Source organism: Carassius gibelio, chromosome B22 (genome assembly GCF_023724105.1).
Source record: "Carassius gibelio isolate Cgi1373 ecotype wild population from Czech Republic chromosome B22, carGib1.2-hapl.c, whole genome shotgun sequence".
Classification (NCBI taxonomy): domain Eukaryota; kingdom Metazoa; phylum Chordata; class Actinopteri; order Cypriniformes; family Cyprinidae; genus Carassius; species Carassius gibelio.
In genome coordinates, this window is record NC_068417.1 from 4,447,065 (window position 1) to 4,468,071 (window position 21,007).

General features: G+C 41.4%; 2 protein-coding genes and 2 long non-coding RNA genes across 4 annotated transcripts in view; 3 read left to right on the forward strand and 1 right to left on the reverse strand.

Moving 5' to 3' along the window:
- The first annotated feature begins 4,698 nt into the window (after positions 1-4,698).
- On the forward strand, positions 4,699-5,852 carry LOC127987829 (uncharacterized). Its single transcript, XR_008161448.1, has 3 exons — positions 4,699-4,764; positions 5,448-5,584; positions 5,703-5,852. It is a non-coding gene; the product is annotated as an uncharacterized LOC127987829 (long non-coding RNA).
- Positions 5,853-7,854: 2,002 nt separating this feature from the next.
- On the forward strand, positions 7,855-11,619 carry LOC127987700 (uncharacterized). Its single transcript, XM_052590060.1, has 2 exons — positions 7,855-11,095; positions 11,384-11,619. Exons 1-2 carry the CDS (start codon positions 7,873-7,875, stop codon positions 11,395-11,397), a joined length of 3,237 nt encoding a protein of 1,078 aa, XP_052446020.1. The 5' UTR covers positions 7,855-7,872; the 3' UTR covers positions 11,398-11,619.
- Positions 11,620-13,266: 1,647 nt separating this feature from the next.
- LOC127987694 (uncharacterized) overlaps positions 13,267-21,007 on the forward strand; it is a 2,462,016-nt gene continuing 2,454,275 nt past the window's right edge. Inside the window, exons 1-2 of the mRNA XM_052590053.1 lie at positions 13,267-13,416; positions 15,831-15,941. Coding sequence (XP_052446013.1) covers positions 15,898-15,941 — 44 coding nt within the window. The 5' untranslated portion in view covers positions 13,267-13,416; positions 15,831-15,897. The remainder of the gene's footprint in view (positions 13,417-15,830; positions 15,942-21,007) is intronic.
- LOC127987803 (uncharacterized) lies at positions 16,749-19,730 on the reverse strand. Its single transcript, XR_008161416.1, has 4 exons — positions 18,909-19,730; positions 18,731-18,765; positions 17,954-17,988; positions 16,749-17,532 (listed from the first exon to the last, which is right to left on the reverse strand). It is a non-coding gene; the product is annotated as an uncharacterized LOC127987803 (long non-coding RNA).

A 21,007-nucleotide genomic window follows, 5' to 3' on the forward strand; every position in this document is an offset into this window, starting at 1 on the left:
TCCAGCTTCCTTCTGGGTTCTTGGGGTTTCTCTTCATCATATCCAGCAATGTCTCTGTCTATGAAATAAACACCAAATATTATTTTACATTCTTAACTATTTCTTATTCTATCTTCAATGTAAATCATGTTTTTCAATATACACTCTTTTACCCATCATATTACATCCCAGCATTTTAACAAACACTTATTTAATAATTTCTACTTCTCATTTTCAGTTTTCTGTTGCTTTATTACAACTGTCAATTAAACTTAAATTACAAAAAAAAAACAGTGTTATAAATGTTGAATAAGAGTACAGAAAGCCAGTAAATTATGAATAATAATCTAAAATCATTAGTCAGTCATATATTTCCTTAAATGTTGGATTTAAAATACATAAAAGTATATAATTATGTTTTATATGTTTGGTTTGATTATTTGATATGGTTTGTCTGTCATTATTCATTAACCCTTCAGAGTAGTCAAATGTCTCAGAAGGAGGTGAATGGAGCAGATTGAGAGGGAGAATGTGAAGAAACAGCAGGTGGCGCTAGTGCACTGTTTTAGTTTGGGATCTGCTGTTAGAAGGAAGAAGAAGGAGAAAGCAGGTGTGTTTGTGCTTCACATTCCTGTCCAGTTGGTGGCGCTGATGCACGAGATCTGTTGTTAACTGGGGCCCGCTCTTCGTACGTCGATAACTCAGTTAGATGGATTTGAATGTTGACGATTTGGCGTGATCTTGGATCATTTGGTTCATCGAAGCTCATCCCGGAGCTGCTGTCATTGCAACAGGTCTGTGAGCTTAAACCTGCTCGGGAGCAGCTTATTTCATGTAAACAGGATTAGATCGCTTCTTTTCAACCAGAACTGATACTCAAAATATGTCTGCTACCACCGCTACTTTATTACAAGAGTATCATACTGATCCAGGGACAATAATCTAAAATAATATTAATTAAAAAAATTATTTTAAATTAATATAAAAATGCTGAGTAGTCCATAACAGCCTTCTATAGACACAGCTAGTTTTACTCACTGAACTATTTATTTGTCATAAAATTATTACTTCATAATTGTATTATTGAATTATTATTGTATTATTGGAGTCTTACACACATGCTATACAGATAATAGAGTCGTGCATTATTTTGAGTGATGACTGCTATTATAAGAGTGGCTTGATGGAGCGCAGGAAATGCAGATAACATGATATTGACCCTTAAGAAACTTTCATTAATACGGTCACGTAACAAATCTGTCCAAATATAAAATGAAATGAATAGATAATTTCTACATTGAAATAAAAATGTAAAGACTAAACAACTATTATAAATTGCGAATCTAAATAATTGGGAATCATGAAAAAAATTCTAATAAAAAAAAAACATGTATCTATTATCTGTTTCATGTATCTATTATAACATTTATGTAGTATTGTTTGCTTGGCTGTTTCCTTATAAAAATCTAGAAATTTGTCAAGTTTTTCGTCAGATGTCATTTTAAATTATATGATGTCATTACATTGCCGTCTTGCCACCAGCCAATCGCTGCACTGCTGATCAAGGCTTCGAGTATCGATACATATCCCCTTTTAAGCCAACACATGAACGCGCAATTATCTCAGATAACTCAATCCAGCGATACTCATCATACACAACAGGTGTGTTCGAAGAACCCAATTAGCCGGATCAGGATTAGCACGATGATATCATCTTGGATGTGTCATTTGATCTCGGATGTAATAAGCGACGTACGAAGAACGGGGAGTAACCCCAGAGTGCAGTCTGGACGATGGGGCGGGGCGACCCCGCCTTTGATATTTTCCTCCGAGCCAGCAGGGGGCAGTTTGCGTTGAAACAAACAGAACGGTGGCAACTGCAGCAACAGAGTAATAACGCTATTCCACGTTGATTGCATGAGGTGAGTAAAAGTGGTTGCGTAAATATCTTATAATATTAAATGTGATGTTCGATCATCTATTTATCCATGGTAGGTTCAATTTGAAGAATTATTGTTAATAATTGTTATAAATTGCTAATTTTATTGTTCTTTGTGGATTGTAACAGTACACTCTGCACATGGCTTTAGTTCTTAGGTTTGATTTTACAGAGGTATGGCATTACATTTGTCAAGTTATTTGAACAGACATGCATGATTTTTGTGTGTATATTATTATTATTATTTTTAGATTTCAAGAGTCACCATGGAAACTCAAAGCGAAAAAAAGCGAGCGGCGTGTATTATGGCGATGTATTATTTTCTTTGATAATATTGAGAATTTAACGGGTTTTGTGTTCTTATAGATACTGATGGACGGATTGTATTATCGGACTCTCCAGAAAGAACACAGTCTGTCACAGTTGTAAGTTGTAAATAATTTTAGGGTTTTCTTTTTTTTTTTTTGCCAAATAATGTTTACTTGAATATTTGTCTTGTAGGATGAAGATGATGATGACGATGAAGAGACCACATCTGCTGTGACAGAAGTGGACAATACTGGTAGATCCACTGAGGTATGATGCATACCATTATGATGTATGGCCCCTTTTTGCATTAGAGTAACAAACTGTCATTGTCCTTTCATAGTACATACCTAGGGATCTTCCCACAGATGAGGGTCCTTCAGCCTCAGCACACAATCTAAGCAGGGTAAGAATTTGTGTCCATGTGTCCATATTTGAATTTTATTGTCTGACCAAACAATCTCATTTATTACATTTTTCCACCTTAGTTGCCAGCAAAGGAGCTGTATAAGGTCCATCTTCAAAAACAAATAAGAAAAAGTTACATGGAGATGGACCTTATACAGCTTCAAATGGAAGAGAAAAGGCTCCTCATTAAAAAAGCAGCACTTGAAATATAATTACTTGAGAATCGCCTTAAGGTGAGAACTTGTCTGAATATTAATCTGTTGCATGTTAAAAGTGGTCTGTCTGTCTGTGTCTGTATCTATCTATCTATCTATCTATCTATCTATCTATCTATCTATCTATCTATCTATCTATCTGTATGTATGTATGTGTAAAGCAATATAAAAAAAAAACATTTTAATGAATTTTACTTTTATTGTTTTTCAGGAAATGAAGAAATAAACTGCCTGGCAGACCAGTGCAAAAAAAAACAAATAAAAGTAATTTTGACAAATCCTGTCTCTCAAAAGTCTTCCGTCTCTGTTGGCCTCTAAAATCTGTCGGTGTTCCTCTGGGCCATCTTCCTCAATACAAGGAGGGTGGATCTCTCCTCTTATAGTGGCAATATTGTGAAGCACAACACAAGCCACAATAATGTGGCATGCCCTCTCTGGACTAACCCGGAGCCCACGCAGACACTGAAACTGAGATTTGAGGATCCCTATAGTCATCTCCACCTTGGCCCGTGTTCGGCTGTGAGCCAGGTTAAACCGTGTCTGTGGTCCAGGCTCAGGTTCAGGGTAGGGTGTCATTAAATAGAGCAGACAAGGGTATCCTCTGTCCCCCAGCAAGTAACCATTGTACTGTCCTGTAATGATTGATATAGTAAAAACGAAAAAACAAAAATTGTATAAAGCAAATCATACCCTGCTGAAATGTCTGGCATAATGATGACTCGCGGAAAATTCTGGCATCATGCACAGATCCTGGCCATTTTGCCTTGACATTGGTGATGATTTGGGTTGCCTCACATGTTACCTATAGTTAGTGGAAAAAGTAATGACTTTGATGATTTTAAGAAGGGGAAAAAATTAAGTTGTTACCTGCACATTGATACTATGAATAGATTTCCTATTAACATAGTCTCCCTCATTTATTGATGGAGCTTTTATAGGAATCTGAGTGCCATCAATGCACCCAATTACATTTGGAAAGCCTGAAACAGAAAGTTATGGAAGTATGAAGTGTGTGCATAATGAATACATGTATAGATATTAATAATATTACTAAATATTAAATATGCGTCATATACTTTACTACAAAGGACAAACCTGCCACTCTGTGGAATTCGTCTTTAGTAACAAGCAGAGGTTTATGGCCAGTGAACTGTACAAACGTGGGTAACAACTGTTTAAGTGCCAGACACACTGTACGAACGGATATACACACAGTTGCCTTTCCCACATGCTCTGAATCGCCCACACTGTACAAAAAATGGCCAGATGCAAAAAACCTAAGTGCTATGCACAGAATGTTTTCTGTGCTAAGCGCAGAGCCGCGGTTTGTCACATTGGCAATATGCGGTTTTAAAAGACCTGTTAAATAAACTAATGAATCTTTTGAAAAACGATAATGCTCTTTTAAATATTCAATAGGGTATGCAAACACATCAATACACGGTCTTATAACCCTCTCCCGACAAAAAAACCTTGTATAATTTGTGCTTCTACGTCCACAGGATCCTCGTCAAAAGGGCACGCCATGCTCACCAACCTTCTGAAATAAAGTTACACTGAAACATAACCTGCTCTCGAGCAGGTTATCTTCAGAGAGTCAGTTGCTATGGTTACATACATACCCAGAAAGTTACCTTTGTTTTTGGAACCGAACTTTGAGGTTATCCACGAACTTACCCTTAAACATACCCAGGTATTTCACATAACCTGCTTTTTGGAATACCCCCCAGGAGGTGGTGGTGTTCTGTTCTCCTGGACAGCTTCACTCCGCAAATGTATGTAGCTGTTTGAATGTTGCTACATGAAACATTACTCTGTACTATACCTACGTCTTGACATTTGTTCTCTTAGAGCTCAACCTCTGAGGGGAGGAAATTCACCATTCACCATGTCTTCAGGCAGAGTCCAGCAAAGCAGGTTATTACATTCATTAAGAACTAATAATTACATATGTGTGTACATGCAGAGGTATTTTAGTTATTACAGCTACATAGTTGTTCAGATGTGAAATTGGTATTATGTACAAGTACTACATTGGTCAGCACTGTGGATTATTTAATATATAGCTTAGCTATCAGTTAACATCAGCAACAATGACATTTAAAAACATTTCAGCTTAATTCATTTTCAGACAGCAGCGAGTGTTTTAAATAACTTCTGTTTGTGATCTAATGTGGATTTTGTTCACCATATAAGATAGAAATATTTATATTCAATGTAAAAGATCTTCATGTGGATCGTGCATACAAATATATACAAATATCTCACAGGATTATTACAATTAATGGCAAAATGAATGTGTGGAAATGTAAACTAATATATCCTACTGACACACAACAGCAAAAGATATAAATAATTGGCTCAAAACTATTTTTTTCAATGTGAAAATACTAACATGCCTAATACTTCTGCACAGTACTGTATATATTAACATTTTATTAGTGTTATTATAAAAGAATGAGTATGCAGTTGTGACAACAATCTGTAGAGTTTTTAATGAGAGTTTTAAAGCAAGGTTGTCTGTAGTCAGTGTTTATATAATGTTTAATAACTTTTATATACATGTATATATAAACCTATGTATGTTTTTGATTCAACAGCTTCCACTGGAAATCCTCAGTGAGGTTATTTGGTCAGCGGGTGACTCTGCATATTTGACACTTTCTCTGGTTTGCAGATGGTTTAGGGATGTGCTCCGAAGTTTTTCGGAAAGCGGCACAGTTTGTCTGGCTAGACAGTAAGATTTCCCCCGTTTAATGCTCATTCTCCAATTGAATTTTTTAGTACATGGCTGTGAAACTTTTTTTTTGTATTATTATTATTATCTTTCATGTATTTTGTCTTTACACTATAAGTTGTGGCCAACTGGAAGAATTGTCCTCCTGTCTACTGACCGGAACGAGTTCAGACGGATGTACTGCATCAGGGAATGCTTGCAGTGCAGAGCCCTTTTCAAGTTTAACCCACCAGGGTACAGGGAAGAGATCGGCGTGGTGATCTTCTGGGCTTTTGTTTACAAAGGATTTTGTTCCAAGGACTGTTTTTTTCTGTTTGTTTTTTTTCGGCATGAAACACATTTGTGTGTTAAGTTCATTGAAGGGAAATAGAGAATGAACTGAGATCAACTGGTTTTGATTATTAATTGATGTCATTTAAAGTTAAACTTTGCAGTGTATAATGTTTTAATAAAAAAGCTATGGAAAACACGTGCATGACAACAGGTTTCAGTCATTTACATCAGTCTATCATTCTTTAAGGTTTCTCATATTTGATGGTAACATAATTTGCTATGCATTGCTTTAATGAATTCTTAATTTAGTTGTGACAGGATTGTGAGGATTAATGAGGTTTTCCCTTTTCAGTTGTGCAGTTCAGAAAACAAATAACAGAAAGTAACAAGTGTTTTTGCGCAAGTTCTTTACAACCTGTATAGTTCCTTCCTTGCAAAAAGTAACCATGGATTTATTGTAGTAAAAATATTTGTTGGCATATTAATTACCATGTGCTGTAATTATAAAAACACCATAGTTTAACTATAGTTACTGTAGCAGAACCATGGTAAATTTTCGTAGGGGCCAAGGGAATGTTCAGAATATTATTGGTGACGTTCAGAGACTGGTGTCAATTTGTTACACACACACACACACACACACACACACATATATATATATATATATATATATATATATATATATATATATATATATATATATATATATATATATTGTGACGAGCACTCCCAGAGGAATCAGCGTCGCCCTGGAAACCAAACCAAAACACCTGCACGCCCTCGTCACCGGCTGATCGGTCACAGCTGCTCCCCATCAGCCAGCACATTGAAAAGCAGCACATGTTGCACTGAGAGGAGGTTCTCAAGCAGAACGCAAAGCTGGACTAACCCCTCTCTCCTATCCCCACAGAAAGCAGCGAGTGACCGACAGCCCACACCCTTTGGAGCACGTCTGGACACCCACTTTCCCCTTGATTGGCACAGAGGAGCACGGAGAGCACACGGGGAGCACCAACCAGCGGAAAGCAGATCAGGACACTTCACCAGGCACCCTTCACTTTTCAATAAACCCACCCTCCGGGGCTTTTGATTTCACGTACCTCTTGTCGAGTGGTTCTTCACCCCGTGACAGTGGTGGAGAATGCGGGCAGAACAGTGAGGAATCACCGACAAGGTCACCGCCCCAACTCCTAATTTTTTTGCTTTCCGTCAGCAGCACCACGGAAGGCGGCACGCGCGGCCCCGCGATGGAGGACGTCTTACAACGCCTCGCTGAGGTTAGCATCCGCCAGCAGCAAATAGCGGAACACCTCGCCACTCGCCTGGGCAGGACGGAGGATGAACTCGCCGCCGTCCGGGCGGCCGCGGCCCAGCGCGTTCCGCTACCTGAGCCTCGGGCACAAGCCACCCGTCTGTTGCCCAAGATGACGGCCGATGACGATGTGGAAGCCTTCCTTCAGGTCTTCGAAAACACTGCCCACCGAGAGGGATGGCCAGAGGACGAGTGGGCGCGTGCGCTGGCACCCCTACTCACCGGTGAAGCACAGAGGGCTTACTTCTCGCTCCCCCTGACGAGTGCCGACAGTTATGTCGAAGTGAAGCGAGAGATCCTGGCGAGGCTGGGCCTCTCCCCTGTAAGTGCCGCCCAGCAGTTCCACGAGTGGGAATACAAGCCCCGGGTGCCAGCCCGTGCCCAGGCAGCCGAACTCAGCCGCCTCGCCCAGCACTGGCTGTTGGCAGGAAACCCCACACCAACACAGGTAGCGGAACGAGTGGTGATCGATCGCCTCCTGCGCGCACTACCTCGCGCCCACCGACAGGCCGTCGGCATGAGGGACCCACGTGACGTCCGGGAACTAGTGGAGGCGATCGAGCTGGCGGATGCCGTTCATCCCAGCGGGGCAGGGGACCGGCTGCCGCCATTCCCCCGGAGGGTGGTCCAGGAGCGACGCCCGCTCGAAGGCACCGCGCGACCCGTCAGCAGGCCGACGGTGCCCCCACCGCGAGATGAGCCCATGCCAGGTGCCGAACCACCGTCGCCTCCGCGAGCCTGGCTGGCAGGCTGCATCCTTCACCAACGGGTGCCGGCGGGAGCCCCCGAAGCAGATGTGAAGGTGGATGGAAGACGGTTCCGGGCCCTGCTGGACTCAGGCAGTGCGGTCACCCTCATCCAGGCGCGGCTGTGCGCCCCGCGAAGCGGCCGGAAAAACTTCCTACCGATTACCTGTGTGCACGGAGACACTCGTCAAATACCGGCCCGTGAAATGGTCATTTCGTCCCCCCAAGGCACCTGGCCAGTGGAGGTAGGCCTAGTGAAGGACCTGCCGGTGGCCGTACTGCTTGGAAGGGATTGGCCCGGCTTCGAGAAGCTGCTGTCCGCCGCTACCCAGCCTGCCAGCCCCAAGGGGAACCGTCGAAGACCGAGGCGGCCGCCTGGACCCCGCCGCCGACCGGCCCTGCTCGTCTCCGACAGTGGGAGAGAAGGTGAGGCCCCCTCCCAATCTACTAATCTGTTTTATGATGTCTACCAACAGGCCGCTGGAGGGGGCTCTTTCGCCAAGGAACAGCGGGAGGACGACCGACTCAAGCACTGTTGGAGCCAGGTGCGAGTCGTGGATGGAGAGGACGTCCTCCCCCGGCCCCACCCTCTCCCACATTTTGTCGTAGAGAATGGCCTGCTGTATTGTGTCGCCCAGCGTAGGGGGGAGGAGAAAAAGTTACTAGTTGTGCCTCGTGCCAAGACCGAGACCATTCTGGAGCTGGCCCATTCCCACCCCATGGCAGGACACCTCGCGGCAGCCAATACTGCCCAACGCATCCGCGACCGTTTCCATTGGCCGGGCCTGGACGCCGAGGTAAAGCGGTTCTGCCAGGCCTGCCCGACCTGTCAGGCCACGTCGCCCCGGACTCCTCCCCCCAGCCCGCTCATCCCGCTGCCTATCATCGAGGTGCCCTTCGAGCGGATTGGCCTGGACATAGTGGGGCCGTTGCCGAAGTCTGCCCGAGGGCATGAGCACATCCTGGTCATCGTCGACTATGCCACCCGGTACCCAGAAGCAGTCCCCCTGCGGAAGGCCACCGCAAAGTCCATCGCCCAGGAGCTGTTTCTGCTGGCCAGCCGAGTCGGCCTCCCCTCAGAGATACTGACTGACCAGGGAACCCCCTTTATGTCCCGGCTAATGGCTGACCTCTGCCGGCTGCTGCGGGTGAAGCAGTTGAGGACCACTGTTTATCACCCCCAGACTGATGGCCTCGTAGAGAGATTTAACCAGACCCTCAAGCAAATGCTCAGACGTGTGGCGGCGGAGGACAAGCGGGATTGGGACCTCATGATCCCCTACGTGCTCTTCGGGATCCGCGAAGTTCCCCAGGCCTCAACTGGCTTCACCCCCTTCGAGCTCCTGTTTGGCCGTCAACCCCGGGGCCTCTTGGACGTGGCCCGGGAAGCGTGGGAGCAGCAGCCGGCCCCGCATCGTACTGTCATCGAACATGTCCGGCAAATGAGGGAACGGATCGACCGAGTGATGCCGTTAGTCCGGGAACACCTCACCAGGGCCCAACAAGCGCAGCAACGTCATTATGACCGGACAGCCCAGCCACGGGAGTTCCAACCGGGAGACCGCGTCATGGTCCTGGTCCCCAGCTCCGCCTGCAAATTTCTGGCCTCCTGGAAGGGGCCCTACTCGGTCGTCGAGAGGGTTGGACCGGTCACTTACCGCCTGAGACAGCCGGGACGACGGCAGGCGGAGCAACTCTACCACGTCAACCTCCTAAAGAAATGGGTGGGGACCCGGGACCAAGTAGCTGCCCTAAGCCTCACCGAGCCCGTGGTTGTGGATATCAACCCCCACCTTTCGGCTGCCCAGAAGACGGAGCTGCAGCACCTGGTCAGTCAGTTCCAGGATGTGTTCTCCTCTCAGCCCGGGCAGACCAACGTGCTTCAACACCATATCCGGACGCCCCCAGGAGTCGTCGTTAGGCAACGGCCCTACCGAGTCCCGGAGGCTCGTCGGCAGGCTATTGAGGAAGAGGTCCAACAGATGCTAAAGTTGGGGGTAATAGAACCATCCCGGAGTCCGTGGTCCAGCCCCATTGTGATGGTCCCAAAGCCGGATGGCACCCTCCGCTTTTGTAACGACTTCCGCCGCCTGAACGAAGTCTCCGAATTCGACGGGTACCCCATGCCTCGGGTGGACGAACTGCTGGACCGGCTAGGAAGGGCCCGGTATATCAGCACCCTAGACCTAACCAAGGGCTATTGGCAGGTACCGCTCTCCGAGGCCGCCAAGCCGAAAACCGCCTTCTCCACCCCCAGTGGCCACTGGCAGTACCGGACCCTTCCCTTCGGCCTACATGGGGCCCCCGCGACGTTCCAGCGGATGATGGACATCCTCCTGCGGCCTCACCAAGCTTACGCGGCCGCCTACCTGGATGACGTCGTGGTCCACTCCGAGGCGTGGGACGAACATCTGGATCGTCTGCGGAGGGTGCTCTCGGAGCTCCGGCGGGCTGGACTTACCGCCAACCCCCGAAAATGCCACCTAGCCCTCTCTGAGGCCAAGTACCTGGGCTATCAAGTCGGCCGAGGACTCATCCGGCCGCAAGACAAGAAAGTTGAGGCCATCCACGCCGCACCAAGACCGGAGACAAAGACCCAGGTACGAGCCTTCTTGGGGTTGGCGGGTTATTATCGTTGTTTTATCCCCAACTTCTCCTCTTTAGCCGCCCCCCTGACAGACCTGACCAGGAAGGGGCAGCCGGAGAAAGTATGCTGGACCCCGTCGGCGGAAGAAGCCTTCTCCCAGGTGAAAGCAGCACTCACGTCCTCGCCGGTACTCCGCGCCCCGGACTTTAGCTGCCCCTTCCTGCTGCAGACGGATGCTTCCGACACAGGACTAGGAGCGGTCCTCTCCCAAATTCAGGAAGGTGAGGAGCATCCGATCATCTACATCAGCAGGAAGCTGTCCCCCGCCGAGAGGAAATACTTCGCTGTGGAGAAGGAAGCCCTGGCCATCAGGTGGGCAGTCCTGGAGCTCCGGTACTACCTCCTGGGCCGCAAGTTCACCCTGGTAACCGACCACGCGCCCCTACAGTGGATGGCCCGCGCCAAGGACACCAACGCCAGGGTGACTCGCTGGTTCCTAGCGCTCCAGGACTTCCACTTCGAAGTCCGCCATCGAGCTGGGGCCGCCAACGCGAACGCCGATGGCCTCTCCCGGATCTGGACAGCTTATGCAGGTCTGTCAGGGGTCATTCCCCACCCTCCCCTAATCTCACCCCTACTTTCTACATGTCTTCGCAGGACCAGAACGACGCTTAGGGGGGGGGGGATGTGACGAGCACTCCCAGAGGAATCAGCGTCGCCCTGGAAACCAAACCAAAACACCTGCACGCCCTCGTCACCGGCTGATCGGTCACAGCTGCTCCCCATCAGCCAGCACATTGAAAAGCAGCACATGTTGCACTGAGAGGAGGTTCTCAAGCAGAACGCAAAGCTGGACTAACCCCTCTCTCCTATCCCCACAGAAAGCAGCGAGTGACCGACAGCCCACACCCTTTGGAGCACGTCTGGACACCCACTTTCCCCTTGATTGGCACAGAGGAGCACGGAGAGCACACGGGGAGCACCAACCAGCGGAAAGCAGATCAGGACACTTCACCAGGCACCCTTCACTTTTCAATAAACCCACCCTCCGGGGCTTTTGATTTCACGTACCTCTTGTCGAGTGGTTCTTCACCCCGTGACAATATATATATATATATATATATATATATATATATATATATATATATGTATATATATGTATATATGTGTGTATATATATATATATATATATATATATATATATATATATATATATATATATATATTACCTTTTTTTGGTGTGAAAATACTATTTTTTTTCTTTTCCATAATACTTTTGCATAGTACTGTATTTTAAAAACGACATTGTTGCTACTTTATAAAGAATGAGCATACAGTAATTCACAGAACTGATTAAAGACAGTGACAGACAGCACTCATCTTAACTCTAAATAGAGTGACAGAGATACAGTAGAAACATTATGTGTGGTTTTGTATTAAATAATGACCCAGATTGTGAAATACATTTATTAGCCTTAGATTAAGGGAAGCACAACTTGGGAAATGAGAGCATCAAAGGTGAAAGCTATGGATTTATTTTAAATATTTGTAATGTTCTTTAAAGTTATCCATAGTTTTTTTAGGTTCTTTTTTTTTTAAAGTATCGGTTCAGGCACCGTTTAGGCGCCGGTACCATTTTAAAAGTATCGAAAAGGCACTGGACCCTACTTAAAAGTTATTTCTCACTGGCTCATTTACCAAACGGGTGCTTTCTCTTCGTCCTCCACAAATTAAGCTACTATAGGTAGTTCGGTAGCGAGACGTTTTTATAAATTATCGTTTGCGATTGATGACGCGTTTGACAATGTTGTGATAACTAGGCTTTACCAACTTTGTTACTCGTTACCCCCCAACACTGGACATAGCAGACGTATGAAGCATATACAGGAAGCTATCAATCAAGAAGGTATCAGGATTATGAGTTATTTTTCATTTTTAGTTTTTGATTAATCACTTGGATTAATCATTCATTTTGACAGCACTATAATGTTTATTGTATATAGACAACCATACAAGGGTTATTTCTTAGCCTGCACCAATGTTCTTGTCCATTCCCCTCGCAGATTCCTGCAGCTAAGCTTGGATGTACATTTACATTCCATTAAAGCTTATTGATGACATGCCTCTGAAGTTTGACTTTTTGCACCATAACAATACTTATAGGCAACTAGTCATCATATCTCTAGCTCTTTAATGTATTTGCATTGTACTAAAATGCGTTCATTTTCAATGGGCATATAAAAAAAAGGTAGCCTATTGCATCACAAATTTTTCAACATGAACATTTTAATATAACATTATAGGCATTATGGCCTTTTTTTTATTTGAAGAGGTGGGGTAGTGCACAATAGGCCCCTGTGGCTCGGCCCAAGCTTTTGTTCTTAATGGCATTTTTTTCCCTTCATTACTTTTACGTTTATACTTTAAGTATTTTTTTTAAACCAGTACTTTTACACTTTTACTTGAGTAAGTGGTTTGACACCACTGTGGAAATGCAACAATAAATGCAGAAACACAACATTTATATTCACTTTTTAATTTATATTAAAAGTTTATTCATCTGAGTGTCTACTTGCGCATTCCAATTCTGCTAAACAGCGTCATAATTCTCTATACCAATAAGCTGTAAAATCGTCACTCATCTGTACACCAATAAGCTCATCTTAATCATAAACCAATAACCGCTGAGATGGGCGGGGCGACACGTGTCGCTCCGCCCCATCGTCCAGGCTGCACTCTGGGCTACTTGAGAACGTGCCCCTGGACTTTGATTTTCTCCAAGATGAAGTCGTGTCAGGTGACAAATATCAATCGTGAAGATCGCACAGGTGTTTAACAGCGATCACAAACCGAAAGTGTTTGAAAGACTTCTGGATTCTGTTCCTGCAGCACAAGATCGTCTGAACTACTGCAAGTAAGTCTGAATACTTTCACCATTACACTTATTTAGGAGAATGATGAACGCATTTCAGAGCTGGATGAAGCGGGATTTGTTCAGTTCATAACTTACACCTGTCTGTCGGCGAATAACAAACCACAGAGAAGCAGAAAGATATTAATAAAAATTAACCCTTTAAAGCCGATCGACGTGTGTTAAAACATTTGAACTTTTGAAGAATAATTCTAAAAGTGTTATATTATTTCCTCTTCTTCTATTTTAAGTTGCGAAGCTGAAAGTATTCTGAGGTCAAATCCAACATGTTCTCCCGGATAGAGAGACGATAAACACGAGCAAAACTAATCTTGTTTTAAACTTCTCAAGTAATGTGGATGTAAATAAAGACGTGTGTTGTGAGTGATCTGAAGAGATTATTACATGGCAGTATATTTGTAGTAGGGCTGGGACATATGGCCACAAAAAAAAAAAAAAAAAAAAAAAAAAAAAAACGATTTAAATCGACCCCCCCACACACTTAAGATTAATATTCAGATGACAAAGAAATTGTTCAAAACACGTTTGAACTTGATTTTGTTTTGATATTAACTTTCGGGACTTGATCTGGATTTCCCCATTGGGGTTAAAGTTCAATCAGATAAAACAAGCCAGAAAGACAAGATGGCAGGCCCTGCCATTGTAAACAGTGAAAGTCTTACATAACATAAAATCTAACGTAGCATTATCATACTGGATACAGTTTGTAAATGTAAGACTGTCAGAGGTCTTCCCTTTTTTCATTTTTTTTTTCATGGGAGTCACACTGATAGGGCAAAGTCAACCAGAGACACTTTTGTCCGCAAACTATCAGAAGTTAATTACATCTAGTCACAAGTAGCATGTCTTTTTATAAATCTGCCATCCCTGATGAAAAACATTTCAGGATTTTTTCTTCATATAATGGACTTTAAATCAGTTGGTTGCTATTGTTTCCTCTAAAAAAATAATAATTTTACACTGAAGAAAGACAGACATGGATATCTTGGATGGCATTGTGGTGAGTAAATTATAAGGAAATTTTCATTTTGAGATGAACTAATCCTTTAAGTTTAAAATACAAATGTTTAAATGTAAACAATTTTTCTCCTGGTTCTTATTTTAAATGGGTCATAAAAATATAAATAATTATTGATATTGACCGATATGAAACACTTATATCGTGATAGAGTTTTCAGCCATATCGCCCATCACTAGTGTCACATCACGCCGCATCCAGTGTAGACAACATCACTGGGTTCTATTGTCTTTTGTTGGATCGCACCACTCGTGTCCGGTGTAGACATGGTTTTTTTGGGTTATGTAGGGCCCTATGAAATCCATTCCAAATTCCAAAAAATCCCAAATTCCATTCTATTTTTTCCAAATTCTGTTTTTTTCTGGATTCCATTTTTTTCCTTTTTAATTTTTCTCCACTCCTTTTTCATGGCTAAATTTAAGTTGTATTAATCAAAAAGCATGTCTAATTCATTAAAATCATAAAACTTATACATTTTCACATCAATTTTAAAAAGTAAAAAACAAAAACAAATTTATGGTCCTATGAATTTTTTTTTTTTATACACTATATGTTTTATTGTTATCTAATTCTGTGTTTTAGCATTTCTAAATAAATGCATAAAAACAACTTCAACAACTTCAAGTGAACACGCACCCGGAGCAGTGGGCAGCTATAGATCCAGCGCCCAGGGAGCAACTGGGGGTTCAGCACCTTGTTCAAGGGCACTTCAGCCATGGGTATTGAGGGTGGAAGGGTGGAAGTTCCATGTATGCTATCAAGGGAACTACTGGAGCCTTGAGTGGAGCGTCGGCGGATGTTAAAAAGAAAACCGATTTTCATTAAAAAAAAAATCGATGTAAACTACACATTCGAGTTAATCGATAAAATCGATTTACCCAACCCTAATAATTGTAGCATATTTTATGTTAATTTTGGGAGGATGGGAGTAGAGCGCAATTTCGTGGGTACCCCCCAGCCTGCGAGGGGCATGTGACGAGTGGGGCGGGGCCAAAAGCCGTGGGAATGGAGCGAGGCCGGTGGAGTGATTGGGAAATGAGCGACACCTGCACCACTCACCGGTCTCGCGTCCCACGGAGGAGATCGGAAGGATACAAAAGAGGAGCGACGACAGTGAAAGACAAGAGAGGACCAGGCCTGGATTTTAATTAGTTTTTTGGTTTTTGTTTGTGCGCGGCAGTCGTCCGTGAGGGGCTGTCACACTGTTTTGTGTTTATTTTATTATTAAAACTTCATTTTGAATGGACGCCGGTTCATGCCTCCTCCGTCCCGTGATTGTGAAGTTTTTATAGTGTTATACAAACATTAAACGCTAGTTATTTTCTTCATCATTTGTTACTCTGAACTCTCATGATCTTGATCTCATTGTCATGTCCAGGTCATGATGAACATATGCTCATCTTCAGAGACACAAAGATCTCCGTGTTGAGCTGTTCATCTGCAGTATGTCAGAGAAGAGAGAAAAGACGAGTCTCTCACAGAAACAGAGGTAAGACCAAGTCTGCTTTCACAGAAAAAAACAACACTTTTCAACAAGCAGTATTTTCTCTCACTACCCAGCCGGCATTTCAACGTTGATTCAACGTTGAAACAACGTCAGGTACCATGGTTGAATCAACGTTGAAAAACCTTTCGATTTTGCAAATTGGATCAACGTTGAAATCACGACGTTGATTCACCGTTGAAATCGTGACGTTGATGTATGGTTGAAATCACAACGCTGATTCACTGTTGAAATCCCGACGTTGAATCAACGTTGAATAACCTTTCGATTTTGCAAATTGGATCAACGTTGAAATCACGACGTGGATTCACCGTTGAAATCGCGACGCTGTTTCACCGTCTTACCTGCATTATGGGTGAATTAGGGTCGTGCTGCAGCCCTGGGATTAAAGCTGAATGAGGTGTTGATTTTGAAAAGTTAATCAGCGTTGATAACACGACGTTGTTTCCCCGTCGTACCTTGCACCGTGTGTAAATACACCTAGATCCTAGTTGGCATTTAGATCAACAATGTACATGCAAGGCTAAAAATCTAATGACTGGCAGCAATGGCTTTACAAACAACTTCAATAAACTACCACATGCTCAAAATTGTCAAACAGCAGTTTAATTTTGGAAACATACTGTATAAAACAGATGAAAATAATCCCACACTTTATTATGCAGAGTATGCATGGAGGTAATGCTAAAAACAGGTAGTAGAACAATCCAAATACAATAATATTTAAAGGTTTTTGTGAAATAATTTGGCACATAAATGCATATTTTTTTGCAGCACTTACAAGACAAACCCTTGTACCTTTATGACTGAAACCAGTGGATCTTTTATTTTGGTGGAAACCTACAGTTTCTGTCAAAAACATGTTTTAGTAATGTGTCTCATTACAAGAGTTGTGTACATTTGTGCAGTGAAAATGTGTTGAACAGTTCGAGAAGGGAACCTTCCACCAGTTGATTTCTAATGGGAACCCCCCCGGACTGTGTCTTCTTTACCGTGGGGAATGCAGAATGAGATTTCTACTGCAGGGCACTCTAAAATGTTAGAACCAGCAGCCTTAGTGTATACAGTGTGGTTGTGCTTCGGGTGATCCTTGAAAGTGTCCCAGCGCTCGGTCCTTTCTGACGCCGTCCCTTCCACTCTCTCCCACTTGTGCACTTTCTGTACCGTCCTGTATAAACATTTACATTTAATCATTTAACAGACGCTTTTATCCAAAGCGACTTACAAATGAGAAGAACAGAAGCAGTCAGGTGTACAAGCGAACAACAACAGTATACAAGTGCCATGACAAGTCTCAGTTAGTCTAGCACAGAACGCATAGCCAGGTTTTTTTTTTTTTTTTTAATATGAAAGACAAGAAAAGAAGGAAAAGTGCTAGCATTAGTTGGTTAAGTTCTGGTGAAAAAGATGAGTCTTAAGATGTTTCTTGAAAATGATTAAAGACTCAGCAGTTCGGATTGAGATTGGGAGGTGATTCCACCAGCTGGGCACAGTCCAGGAAAAGGTCCTTGAGAGTGATTATGAACCTCTTTGGGATGGCACCACAAGGCGTCGTTCACTTGCAGAGCGCAAACTTCTGGAGGGAACATAAGATTTAACAAGTTTGTTTAGGTATGTTCACAATGTTTGACAATAACTTTGATATTGTGAAATATATTTAACTGAAAACTGAATGCAAAATAAATCACACAATATTTTCACTTTACAGTTCAGTAACAGTGAGGTTGGAACCAAAGTGGACAACACTATTCATTAAACACTTATTTAATGTATTCAGATGAAAATGTACAATATTAACAAATTATTCACAAGCAGTGTTTTCAGAGCCCCCAGTTACACTGTTTTAATCAGAACACTAACATTACAGTGTAGTAAAACAAGTCAAATCAAATTCAGTACATTTTTATTAAACTAAGCACAATCAAAACCTATCACAAAAGGTCAAAGCATCTCTAGCAGAAGTGACAGTGCAATGAAGCAGATGAACAATTTCTTACCAATGTTTCAAGAACAAGCTGGATCCTTGATGACTCTACAAGGGGAAAGAAGAAATGGTTTACTGAAAAGTTCTTAAAAAGCAGGATTTCATATTATACCATTTCTTTAAACCATTGATTCTCAAACTTTTTATACCAAGTACCACTTCAGAAAATATTTGTTATTAAATATTAAGTTGCACCATAATGACCAACATTACATTTCAGCAGCGTAGTAGGCCAAACTATTCAGCTACAGCTCTACAGTTAAAAAAATGAGGCAGTTTTATTCTAATAAGAAAATTAATTGTCAGACACTTTACCATGGTAAATACAGTTTGAACATTAACACTACAACTGTGCTTACATACACAGGTAAATGAAAAAAAAAAGTTTAAATTAAAATTTAATTTTAAATGTAGTTATGTAACAAAAGTTACAAAACTGTACTGTACTTTAACTGTAACATACATGTGCAAAAAAAAAAACTTACTCAAAGATTAAGTTAAAATGTATCAACATTAATTAGTTTAATTTAGTGATTCACCTGCATAACAACTAGAGGGGGCCTGACACTTTGAGAACCATGGCTTTAAACAATCCTTTTTTTTTTTTTTCATTTACATTAATTCATTAAAATTATATTATTTAAATAACGACATTTGCACTTATATGTTGCAGAAAACACTTTGAAACTATTATAAGAATACAAACATATATAACACACCTAATGCATGGGATTCATATCAGGAAAATATGGGAAAATCTCTAAAAGACAGACATTAACACATAACTCACCAGTAACACATTAGGTGAGCATCTAACTTGATCAGCTGTGATAAAGCAATGCAAAAATAGACACACGGGTATTTATTTATCTGCAGGTTACATGTCCTTTAAACTACCCATTTGTAAACTCTGGTAATACTTTACTATTTTCAAAAGATAATAAAGATAAAGTTAGCGATTTTCTTACCTCATTTTGACAGGATGTTTTCAGGACCTCGCAGAACAACTGACCTTTCTTGTGTTCACAGTTTTTGTACTCCATTGACAGGTCACGACTCAAATTCGCTCAAAATAAATAAAAAATGTACAGGCAAATATGAAATGATTCGGGACCGACCGAGCAGTCAGTTATAACGAGCAGCAGCTCACAGTTAGCCGCCTCACTCACAGAAAGACGACAACAACGGTCATATTTTTAAATGTAGAAAAGCGCGAACCGATTCATTGTCCAGTTTCCTGAATGACAGCCAGATTAACCAATCATGATAGAAGTAATAAAATAAAACTACCAATGGGAGTTGTTTCAGTGTGATAAAGCAGCGAAATGTATAGTTTTATTGTTGTTAATGATGATAATATTTAACATATACCTTTAGATTTTAGAATAGGTATCATGACTAAAATATTTTTAAATGCTATTAAAATAATAATTAATTTAAATAATTTAATATAAATAATTTAAAAGCTTGTTAACCTTTTTCTACCATTTAGCATTAAACATTTTTAACGTTGTTTCATTAAAACAACTGACCTTATTTCAACCATATTTCAATGTTGAAAGTTGGTCATGTGCTGGAAGTTTTTCAACAGTTCATCTTTAAACGTTGAATCAACGTTGAAACCACAACTGACCTTATTTCAACCATATTTCAACATTGAAAGTTGGTCATGTGCTGGATGTTTTTCAACCATTCAGCTTTAAACGTTGAATCAACGTTGTTTCAACGTTGAAACCACAACTGACCTTATTTCAACCATATTTCAACGTTGAAGGTCGGTCATGTGCCGGCTGGGTATTGTCATGTCAAATGATTTGCAAATCAAAGTAGAAGTTCCTATAAATGTTTTTAGAATGTCACATGTTTAAAACAGCTTAAATACTTGTTCAATGTATAACACAGGAATATTTAGCCTAGTTAAATATGTTTGATTTAACCAGTGTTGGGCAGTAACTAGTAACTTAGTTACTGTAATATTACTTTTTGCAGTAACTAGTGTAAGTAATTACTAATAAGAATTCAGTAATAATATAACAATTACTATCAATATAACAGCTTAGTTAATTTTGATGCCTCATCCAAGCTGGTTAAAAATCCAACAATCAAATGATTTGATTTATTTCATAATTATCATGACTCTCACATGCATGTGATGTCCCCAGTGCAGCAGGCAAGCTTGGAATATGGAAAAGCTTTCATTCAGCAGACAGAAGTATTGTGTTATATTGATTTTGTCAGGGAAAATGATGATCTGAACATTGTTGTGTAAGTTGTGTCCCTCTGATCAGCATTTGGTACATTATATTGCTATAATTAAAAACCCTTTTGAAAAATTAAAGTTTCTTACAAACTCAATTAAATATAATCGTACCCAAGGGTACAATTATAATTTACAATTAGGTTCAAGCTAGGGCTGCACAATTAATTGAATATCAAGTACAATTATGGATGCCACAATTATATAATTGTCTATATAAATAGCCCACTTATGTTACTCTGCATGCTTAAGATGTTTTTTTTCTTTCTACATCTTATCTTAAGGGTTTTTTCCATTTGTTTTAGTATAACATTATAATACCATTCATATTTTTACTTTTTTATAATTTAAAGAAGAAACCAATCCAATGTATATTTTACTATAGAAAAGCACATATAAAAGTTTTTCAGTTCGTTTTTTTCAGCTTGTTTTATTTTCATATAAAAATATGGTATGCAGTTGCATCAAACAATGATAATCATCATTTGATGTAAATTGTAATAATTAAAATAATAAATAAATTAATAAATTGTGAATAATTGCAAATACAATTTCAAGGGAATAATTGTCATAATCGTGCAGCCCTAATTCAAGCATGACACATGAAAATTAATGAGATTATTACAAGACTTCTATTTGAATGTCACTGTGGAAGATACACAGTTACAACTTCTGTTGGGCGTGAAGAAAAAGTAATGTAACTAGTACTGTAACTAATTACTGTTGTCAGAAAGTAATAAGTAAAGTAACAGTATTAGTTTTGAAACGAGTAACTAGTACTGAGGAATATATTACATTGTTTGAGCAACT

What these genes read in the sequence shown, in the direction of transcription:
- LOC127987700 (XM_052590060.1), top strand. Translation starts at nt 7,873, where the DNA reads ATGCCAGGTGCCGAACCACCGTCGCCTCCGCGAGCCTGGCTGGCAGGC.